Here is an 11,638-nt window from a genome sequence, read left to right as displayed (position 1 = left end):
TAATTTCATCTTAAATTTGATTAGATTTTTATTTAATAATAGTCTGATATTGAACTTTTTTGGAAAAAAAAATTAACGATTTTTTTTTAAACATTAATACCCGTGATTAGACCATAGTTTCATGATTTATAAAAAACGTGTCGGTTGAAATTACAAAAATTTACGTACAGTTATAAGTAAGAACGTTTTTCTATCTTGTCATTCATATAAAAAAAATTATTTCTTTATGAAAGATAAGAAATACGTTCTTTAAGTTATATATGTAATTATAATTATGTAAAAACAATTTATCTAACGGTGAAAAACGATTCTTAAACAATAACAATATATACCACACGTTGTTTAAAATCACAATTATTGTCGACGATCAAGAAACATTCGTTTGTCCTTGTTTAATTTATTAGCGTTTTAAGGCGACGAAAAATCACTTATTTCTTTTTGATGACAAAATTCTAGGCAAACTTCAAAAAAAAAAAATGATCATCAAAAAATTGTTATTAAAAATGGAAAATATAATTGCCGTTTTTCAGAAAAAAGCACAGTCTTTTTTCCTTCAGTTTTCTTTTGTTTTGCTGTTCCTTAAAAAAAACTGAACGAAAAACATTCTGAACATAAATATCTTTTTTTATATAAAAAAAAATTTGTATAATTCAATTAAAATTGCCATGTTCCCGCTAGCTTTTGCAAAAAAGATTTAATTTCTTTTTATACTCATTTCAATCGAGTTTTTATGACAATAAAATTCTTAAAACACAATATGTAAAATTATTGAACGTTGTTCAATTTTTGCCTTTTTGTGGTACCGAATTTTATTTCTAGTCTCTTTTGCTATCATGATTTTTTAGATAAAAAAAAAGTACGTCACAACACCAGCAAAACGATACTTGTGAACTCGATAAATTTGATAAATAACGCCATCGACTTGAAATCGTAATATTGTAAAGTACATCACATGTGAATCGTTGCGACAGTGTAACGTGCTTCGCCTCTTCTCCAACTCCACTGACTTGGTCGATACTAAAAAATAATATACAGGGTAAATTCAGTTCAAACATCTGAATAAAAATTACATAAGAAATCTAGTTTTTTTGAAATATGTTTAAAGTTAAATAAATTGAATTGCATTCAAGAATTTTATATATTAATTACAGAGTTAAAAAAATAATAAATAATCTATTATTAATAATCGTTGTATTCCGGTAATCTGTTCGCAATTAAAGTTAGTTGCTACTTGCTTTTTTAGTTTCCTAATTTTTTAAAGTAATTTTTCTTCTTAAATGATTAAAATTTTTAAATTAATGTACTGAAAATCATTGAATTTAATTATTTTAAATACAATTTTAATTGAATTCCAAGGACAATGAAATTATTTTTTAAATGCTTCGTAAGAATCGAATTATATCAATAAATAGAAAAAATTTTACAGAAAATTAAATTATTAAAAAAAGTTTTAATAAAATTTTATTAAAGAATTTAATTATTTTCAGAAACAATTAAATTATCGATGTACACGGAAAAAATAAATTTAGCCGATTTTACAAATTTAATTAATTTTTGTTTAATAAATATTTAAATGCTTTTTTATATTATTTTTATTAATATTATTTGTTCACCAAGAATTAAAATTTCAAAATTTACTGACATTAAAATTACTTTCCCTGACAAAATTTTTTTTACTGAAAAATATGAATGTTTACGAGAAATGAGTAAATTATTTAAAAAAGTTTTAATAAAATTTTGTTAAAAAATTTAATTATTTTTAGAAACAATTAAAATTGTCGATGTACTGAAAATTATTGAATTCGTGTGAAGTATTTAGAAAAAAAAATTTGAAAATAATTGAATTCATCTCAAGAATGTTATCAACATTTTTATCAATAATTGAATTCTTTCGAGAAAATGCAATTAAAATTATTGTATTCAAAATAATTTAATTCTTGGCAAGATTTTTATTCAAATTCTTGAAAAATAATTGAATTGTTCTGAAAAATTTATTTCAATTTCCTTGAAAATAATGGAGTTTTTTAAATCATTTTTACTGAAAATTTTGAGACTAATTGAATTTTACGAAGATTTTCTTTTAAGTTATTAAAATAATCGTGTTTATTATTAATTGTAATTAACCATTTTCCTATTAAATTTTATTAAAATTATTCATAGAAAACTAAATTCTTTTAAACAATTGTATTAGAGTTATTCTAAATAATCACATTTTTTTTAATTTCATTAAATTTCGTCAAAAATAATTTATTTTTAAAAGTAATTTTAATTGAAAATTTTGAAAATAATAGAAATTTACAAAGAATTTTGAAACATTTTATTATTTTTGAAAATATTTTAATTCTTACGTAAAATTTTCTTATTTATAAAAATAATTTAATTCTTGCGGAGGATTGTACAATTCATAAAAATAATTAAATTGTTTCGAAGGATTTTATCTGAATTTTTGAAAATATTTGAAGGAATTTTACTAAATATTTTGAAAATAATAATTTTTTAAAAAAATGTTGATCAAAATTGTTGAAAATAATTGAATTTATATTAAAATTCTTGAAAATAATCGAATTTTTTTAAAAAAATTATATCTTGAATATATTTGAATTTTTTCCAAGAAATTTTATCACTAAAACTGTATTGAAAATAATTAAATTTCTCAGAAGAATTTTATTATTTACAAGAATGATTGAATTTTTGCAAAGAATTTTACAATTTATAAAAATAATTTAATTGTTTCGAAGAATTTTTATTAACTCTCTTGAAAATAATTGAATTTAAATAATTTTTTTAAATATAATTGTATTCTTTAAAAAAATGTAATTAAAATTGTATTGAAAATAATTGAATTCCTCCGAAAATTTTTATTATTTATGAAAATAATTGAATTCCTTTGAAGAATTTGATCAGGATTTATGAAAATATTTTAATCTTGCGAAGAATTTTCTTATTTATGAAAATAATGAATTTCTTGCGTAAGATTTTACAATTCATAAAAATAATTAAATTGTTTCGAAAGATTTTATCTGAATTTTCGAAAATATTTGTATTTTTTGAAGGAATTTTACTAAATATTTTGAAAATAATGAATTTTTAAAAATAATTGAATTTATATTAAAATTCTTAAAAATAATCGAGTTTAATTAATAATTTTAATAATAATTGTATTCTTTCGAGAAATTTTATTAAAATTTTTGAATAATAATAATAATAAACAAGAATATTTAATACTATGTACTTAATAAGTGAATTCTTTAAATTTCAATCTGTAATCATTCAAAAGTAGATATTTATTCCTGAAAATATGAAATTTTTTAATTTACAAAATAATAAGAAATAGAATAGATATCAGAATGGAATTGCATTCAAGAATTTTATACATTAATTACAGAGTTAAAAAAATGATAAAAATAATAAATTTATTAACTGTATAAAACAGATAATATAATAAATAATAAATTTTTTAACTTACTAATTTAAATAATCAAACAATCATTTATTTATGATAGAAAAAAAACTCACCCGAATGAGTATTTGTCCCGAAGCACTGTGAGGATTACGATATGCGTACACAGCCCAACCAGCTAAACCAGCAACAAGAGAAATAATCACCAGGATTCCGATGATGCCAGAAACGCTCATATTCATGTTTTCGCGAGCTGCAGTAAAAAATTTTTAATATTATTAAAGAAAAATCGTATTTATAATTATTTACTAAAGAACCTTATCTAATAATAATTTTGTTATTATTTACCTGAGTAGATAATATTGTAAAGTTAAAATTTTTAATTTTGATAATAATGTAAATTTTTTAGTAAACTATTTAAAAAGTTTTACCGTGCTCCAAGGAACCAGCAGCTGGACTAGAATGTTGACTAGGTTTCACGCTGGCCGACAATACTTCTTCCCTGGCGATATGTTCATCGTGTCCTTGTGTATCAATATGATCCTTATAGGAAGTAGTTTTTGCTGAACAACCAGCTAATTCTTTAATACTCTTCTTGTCGCAACCCTTCAACAACCAATCTTGTTTTGATCGCGAAACTCCCGTGCTGCATTGTTGCAATTCAGGACACCATTTACAATTGAATTCTGGCACTTTTGTGAGGCAATCTTTACAATTCTCCATTTGTAGACAAGTTGGTAATGCCGTTAAATAAATAACAGTGAAATTTTTAATATCCTGACGATTAAAGTGAACTCGATGATATTCATAGATTGTCTTCTTGCGGTTAACTGAAAACAAAAATAATTCAATAGTTTTGTTATTGTCAAAAAAAATTACTACCATTTTTCATAAATTAGAAAGATATGGAAGAAAAAAACATAAAAATCAAAGAAAAATAGATGTTAAGAATAAATTTTAAATAAAAATAATAATAATCTTATAATTATACAATTGATAGTGAAAATTATTTTTGTAACTGGAAATCTGCCAATTTAGTCGAGTTTGTTCTTTCTTGAACATTATAAGTCGAAATCAATTTCTAAATTTAGTCCATTTGATTAAGTCTAGTTTTCACAATATTGTTCTAATTAACTAAAATATTTTTAGAATAATTATTTTTTAAATTTAATTATTTAAATTCTTTTAATTTAAAAAAAACTATGATTATATTTCAAAACAATTTTTAAAAGTAATAAAATTAAATGCTTTCAAATATAAAATTTATTTCAAAGAAATTAATAAAATTAAATCAATTTTTAAAATTATTTTCGAGAATTCAACTGTTTTTAAAAAAATTTAATTACGATTTTTAAAGAACTTCATTTTTTCAGAAATTTCTAATTAAATTTTTCAAATTCAACTTTTCCAGGTTTTCCTAATTAAAAAACGGAATTTTTCCAGGTTTTTAAAACTACATTTATATTTTACAAAATTAAATAACTCTAATAAATGTTTTTAACTCCGAGTCTTCGACTCGGAGCAATCGATATCTTCATGTTTTAAGATAATTAAAAATGACCGACTGATAAAATCATTATTTTATATTATAAAAATATTGTTACTGTTATTTATTCAAAATTACTTTCATCACTTCAATTCAGTTATTGTTTTCCAGAATTTTTAACTAAAATTCTTCTTTAAATTTATTAGTTTTAATCATTTTTGAAAAATTTATTTAAAAATTTTCAAATCCTTTTGTTTACAATTCAATTTTACGAAATTTCTTCGATTATTCAAAAATTCTTCAATTATATATTAGAAAATAGAAACTTCAAATAAATTTAAAAAAATTCAATTAAACTTTTTTAAAAAAATTAAATCTAACACAATTTTTAGTTAAAAGTATGAAAAATTCAAACATTCAAAGATTATAATTTGAAATTATTTCAAAGTTAAATTATTTCTAAAAACTCCGCTACAATACTTTCTCTCTAAATTTGAATTAGTAAAAATGTTTACTAATTGGAATTATTCACTGACTTTTTGCTTTTGAATTAGTAAATTTTACTATTAAATTAGTAGAAACGACTATTTATTAGTAAAATCTGCTAATTCAAAAGCAAAAATTCAGTCACTAATTCAAATTTGAAAACATTTTTACTAATTCAAATTTAGAGTTTAATATTCAATTATTATTTAAAATTTTAACTGAAATTCATATTTAAATAAATTTTTATTAGAAAATTCTACGAAAATTCAATTATTTAAATACAAATAAAATGCAAATAAATAATTTATTGAAGAATTGAATGTGTTTTAAAATTGAACTCTCATAAAGAATTTTATCAACAAATTTTTAAATAGGTAATTAAAAATCTTTTGACGAATAATTTTAATTTTCGAAAAAATTAGATTCAAAATTGTTTCAAAAATAATTGAATCTCTGTAAAAAATTTGATTGAATTGAGAAAAGTTTTTGAAAATAATTGAAATTTTACCAAGAATTTTATTAAAATTAAAATTTATTTTTGAAAATAATTGAATTTTGAAGAAAAATTTTATTATTTAAAAAGATAATTGAAATTTTGAAGAGAATTTTTTTAAACTTTTGACCATAATTGAATTTCTACGAAGAATTTGATTAAAATTTCTTTTTAAATAATTGAATTCTTTTGTGAAATTTTATTGAAATTATAGATATTAAAAATAACTGAATTGAATTTTAACAAATTTTTGAAATTCAATAATTAAATTTTTACGAAGAATTTTATGAAATTATTTTGAAAAAAATTGAATATTGTCACAAAGAATTTCATTAAATGGAAAATAATTTAATTCTTTGGAGAAATTTAATTAAAAATGTATTGAAAATAATAATTAAATTCTAATAAATAAATTGTAGCAAATGTTTTTAAAATAATTGAATTTCTGTGATAAATTTTAATAAAATTTTTAAGAATAATTTCATTTTTCGAGAAATTTAATGAAAATTGTATTAAAAATAATTGAAATTCAGTCACGAATTTTATTAACATTTTTGAAAATAATTGAATTTCGAAGAAAAATTTTAATCATTTACAAAGACAATTGAAATTTTGACGAGAATTTTTGTAAATTTTTAAACATAATTGGATTTCTGCGAAGAATTTTATTAAAATTATTTTGAAAAATATTGAATTGTTAGGCAAAGAAAGAATTTCATTAAAATTTTTGAAAATAATTTTATTCTTTAAAGAAAATTAAGATTAAAATTGTATTGAAAATAATTGAATCTCTGTAAAAAATTTGATTGAATTGAGAAAAATTTTTGAAAATAATTAAAATTTTCCCAAGAATTTTATTAAAATTAAAATTTATTTTTCAAAATAATTGAATTCTTGAGACGAATTTTATTAAAATTTCTTTTTAAACAATTGAATTCTTTTGTGAAATTTTATTGAAATAGTAGATATTGAAAATAATTGAATTTCGATAAATAATTATTGAAATTCATTAAATTTCTACGTAGAATTTTATTAAAATTATTTTTAAAAAAAAATTTAATTGTTAAAAAGAATTTCATTAAAATTTTTGAAAATAATTTAATTCTTTCAAGATATTAAAAATTAGACTTCAAGAATAAGCAGAATTAGAAAACAATAATTTTCCGCAGGATTCTGATCAAAATTCCCTGACTTTTCCAGGGTTTTTTCAAGGTTTATAAAATTCCCTGACATTTCCAGGTTTTCAAATTTTGAACTTTTTTACTTTTGAAAAATTTTGATTTTCTTTTACAATTTATTACTTTTTTAAAAATTGGAAATGCGAAAAGAAAATTTAAAAATGATTTTTTTACTTTACAAATATGTGAAATTTTCTTTTGTCTACATCATTAAATATAGATTTTTGGTACAATGTCAATTTAGAACTTACAGAATACGGTTCTGTCCATAATGTAGGCATCACTCAATCCAACCTTCACTGGATGATTAAAGTCTTCGATATTTTCGACAACAAGTGGAATTGCAGTATAAACGAATACAATATCACCATTTAGATGCAAAGTCACTTGGAATGTGAAAGCCCCATCCTCTGGCTTATCGTGAAGTACAACATTTTCCCACTCAACAGTAAATGATGTTGCTGAAATGCATATTTTCCATTATTTTTTCAAAATTCATAAATATAAAAATGAATAAAAATATTTCTAAAAAAAACTGAATAATTAGTAAAAACTAAGTAATTTAATTATAATAAATAATTTAATTTAATGATTTAATAAAATTATTATAGTATAATTACTAAAGTAATAATTAAATTAATAATTTCATTTCATGAAGAGAAGAGGGAAAAATGTTATTTCCCCTTTTTGCCTTCTTTTCAACTTTCACTCGACACCTAATAATAAAATCTATAAATAGTTATCAGTAAATTCTATAACAAATTCAGAAACCAGAACAAAAGACAATAAAAAAAGAATTGAGATTGGTTGGGGGAGATAAATAAGATTACGATAGATCTGATAAGTAGATATGAATAAATTTACATTCTTTATATTGCAATGAAATTGTTTTAAATTGTCTTCTTTTTCATATTGTTTTCTTGAAAATAAATTATCGTAAATTTCTAAAATTAAACTTTACTTTCTAGTTTCTACATCAGTGCAAAGTATTTATGTACATATATTAATATCAAAATTATTTATTAAAAACAAAGTTCAGTTTTTAATTTTCAAGGGCGAATAAAGAGGCTCAAGATGAAGAATTACTTACAATTGTCTGCGTATTTAACGAAACTACGATTGGACAATTGCAAGTCAAAGTTCGCCATTAACGGTGCAATGTACTGTGTTGCAGCAAGCCAACTGTGTACGTATTCTCCAGTATATAAAAATCCACCTGTGGCAATTGTGATATTACGTACTTTATGTCCATAAAATGGAAAATCAAATTGTAGTTTTATTGTCTGCAAGAGAAATCAAATGAGAAATTAAAAAAATATTCACCTAAATTTGTCTTAATAATAATATACGAAATTCTTTGTATATTTTTCAATAGTTGACGAAAAAATAAAAAAATAATATTAAAATTTTTTCTAACAAATTTGAACAATGTGTGAACAAAAAAATTTGAACAAAAAAACAAATTCTTACAAAGTAAATATTCTTTCCCCTTGGTAAGGGTTTAAAAAATGTTTATCGTATTTAGAAATAATTGGGATAAAAAAAGAATAAAAAATGGACAAACCGCTGCTTTCCTGTGACTCTCGCTCAGAACCTCATTGACTTGAAGATTCGGATGTACAGCCATATTCACCCAATATTTATCCCAGGCAGCTTTATCAACCATAAATGTACTATTATAATATTGATGTGTGTCATTAAAGGTTTTTGTTATGTTATTCTGCAGCAGAGTTGAATTTGATACTTCAGAAAGAGTGTCTGGAATGTCGCCAATTTCAGTCTCAGAATTCTCATTGGTAAGTTTAACATCGTGTGTAATGTTAGTCCACCTTGTTTGATTCGCCCAAACAACTGGCTTTGACTGAAAAATAAATTAATATTAAATTTCCTAAAGAAAAATTAATCTATTTAAAAATTTTTAAAGTCTTTAATTCAATTTTGCAAAGTTTTGTAATCAACAATATTTAAAATTAAATCTTCAATAAAAATTTTTTATATATATTTTAATTAATTAAACACAAGCCTCGGATCGACTTTGAGACACAAAGTAACTTTAGTCTCGATTAAAAATTTTAAAAAATTGAAAAAGTCGTTTATTTAATTCAGTTATTGGAAAAAATTTTATTTTCTATTTTCCACGGAAAATAAAATTTTTTGAAAATCAATTCAATAATTTCTAAAAATTACAACTACAATCTCTTTCAAAATTCAATTATTTGCTACAATTCTTAACTAAACTTCATCTCTAAATAAATTATATTTTTAATAATTTTCCGAAAGTTCTGCATTAAAATTTTTGAGAATTCGATTATTTTCAAATTTTCAATATTATTATTTATTACAGAAGTAGCAAATGATACGTGCGCGGAACGCGGTATTCCCTTTCTTATTATTTTGTAAATTAAAAAATTTTATATTTTCAAGAATAAACATCAATTTTTGAATGATTACAGATTTAAAATTTAAAGAATTCACTTATTAAGTACATAATATTTAATATTCTTGTTTATTATTATTATTCAAAAATTTTTATAAAATTTCTCGAAAGAATATACAATTATTATTAAAAATATTAATTAAACTCGATTATTTTCAAGAATTTTAATATAAATTCAATTATTTTGATTGAAAGTTTCAACAATTTTGATGAAATTATTTTTCAAAATTCATCATTTTCAAAATTTTTAATAAAATTACTTAAAAAAAATTCAATTTTTCCAAAAATTCAGATAAAATTCTTGAATAGAATTCAATTATTTTCATAAATAATAAAATGTTACGGAGGAATTCAATTATTTTCAATAGAATTTTAATTACATTTTTTGAAAGAATACAATTATATTTAAAAATATTATTTAAAATCAATTATTTTCAACAATTCTGATAAAAAAATCTTCGAAACAAATTCAATTATTTTCAATACAATTTTAATAAAATTTCTCGAGAGAATACAAAATTATTTTTCAAAATATTATTAAAATTCAACTATTTTCAAGAGATTTAATAAAAATTCAATTATTTTCAACAATTCTGATAAAAAATTCTTCGAAACAATTCAATTATTTTTGTAAGTAATAAAATTCTTCTGAGAAATTCAATTATTTTCAATACAATTTTAATTGAATTTCTCGACAGAATAAAATTATTTTTAAAAATATTATTGAAATTCAATTATTTTGAAGAGATTTAATAAAAATTCCATTATTTTCAACAATTCTGATAAAATTCTTCAAAACGCTCCTTAATTTTAATTAAAAAATTCGATTATTTTCAAGAATTTTAATATAAATTCAATTATTTTCAACAATTTTGATGAACATTTTTTTAAAAAATTATTATTTTCAAAATATTTAGTAAAATTCCTTCAAAACTTCAGATAAAATCCTTTGAAACAATTCAATTATTTTTATGAATTGTAAAATCCTCCTCAAGAATTTAATTATTTTCATAAATATGAAAATTCTTCGCAAGAGTTAAAATATTTTCATAAATAAGAAAATTCTTTGCAAGAATTAAAATATTTTCATAAATAAGGAAATTCTTCGCAAGAATTAAAATATTTTCATAAATAATAAAATTCTATAAAAGAATTCAATTATTTTCATAAATAATAAAATTCTTTTGAGAAATTTAATTATTTTCATTATAATTTTAATAAAATTTCTCGACAGAATACAATTATTTCTAAAAACATTATTTAAATTCAATTATTTTTAAGAGATTAACAAAAATTTAATTATTTTCAACAATTTTGATGAACATTTTTTTAAAAAATTATTATTTTCAAAATATTTAGTAAAATTCCTTCAAAAATTCAGATAAAATCCTTCGAAACAATTCAATTATTTTTATGAATTGTAAAATCCTCCTCAAGAATTTAATTATTTTCATAAATAAGAAAATTCTTCGCAAGAATTAAAATATTTTTATAAATAAGAAAATTCTATAAAGGAATTCAATTATTTTCATTAATAATAAAATGTTTCAGAAGAATTCAATTATTTTCAATACAATTTTAATAAAATTTCGCGAAGGAATACAATTATTTTTAAAAATATTATTTAAATTCAATTATTTTCTGATAAAATTCTTCGAAACAATTCAATTACTTTTATAATTTGTAAAATTCTTGGCAAGAATTCAATTATTTTTGTAAATAATAAAATGCTTATGAGAAATTCAATTATTTTCAATACAGTTTTAAACAAATTTTTTGGAGAAAATTCAATTATATTCAAGATAATTTTAATAAAATTTCTCTAACAGGTTCAATTATTTTTAAAAATTATAATAAAATTTTTCGAAACAATTCAATTGTTCTCAAAAGTTTTTAATAAAATTCTTTGTAAATTTCTATTATTTTGAAAAATTAAATTATTTTTACGAAATTTAATGAAATTTAAAAAGAAAAATGTAATTATTTAGAATAACTCTAATACAATTGTTTAAAAGAATTTAGTTTTCCATGAATAATTTTAATATAATTTAATAGGAAAATTGTTAATTACAATTAATAATAAACACGATTATTTTAATAACTGAAAAGAAAATCTTCATAAAATTCAATTAGTTTCAAAGTTTTCAGTAAAAATGAT

General features: G+C 20.1%; 1 protein-coding gene across 2 annotated transcripts in view; it reads right to left on the bottom strand.

Annotated features, from left to right (window-relative positions):
• Positions 1-219: 219 nt before the first annotated feature.
• Positions 220-11,638, bottom strand: part of LOC122497906 (plexin domain-containing protein 2) — a 32,068-nt gene continuing 20,649 nt past the window's right edge. For both annotated transcript variants that reach the window (XM_043605307.1, XM_043605306.1), the window contains exons 3-8: positions 8,608-8,904; positions 8,134-8,326; positions 7,295-7,504; positions 3,832-4,230; positions 3,517-3,653; positions 220-1,017 (exon numbers count right to left, since the gene is read on the bottom strand). In XM_043605307.1, the coding sequence (XP_043461242.1) occupies positions 949-1,017; positions 3,517-3,653; positions 3,832-4,230; positions 7,295-7,504; positions 8,134-8,326; positions 8,608-8,904 (1,305 nt within the window). In that variant the 3' untranslated portion in view covers positions 220-948. The remainder of the gene's footprint in view (positions 1,018-3,516; positions 3,654-3,831; positions 4,231-7,294; positions 7,505-8,133; positions 8,327-8,607; positions 8,905-11,638) is intronic.

The sequence above is a fragment of the Leptopilina heterotoma genome, unplaced genomic scaffold (genome assembly GCF_015476425.1).
Source record: "Leptopilina heterotoma isolate Lh14 unplaced genomic scaffold, ASM1547642v1 Lhet_14, whole genome shotgun sequence".
Taxonomy (NCBI): Eukaryota; Metazoa; Arthropoda; class Insecta; order Hymenoptera; family Figitidae; genus Leptopilina; species Leptopilina heterotoma.
This window is presented reverse-complemented; position numbering and strand designations above follow the sequence as displayed.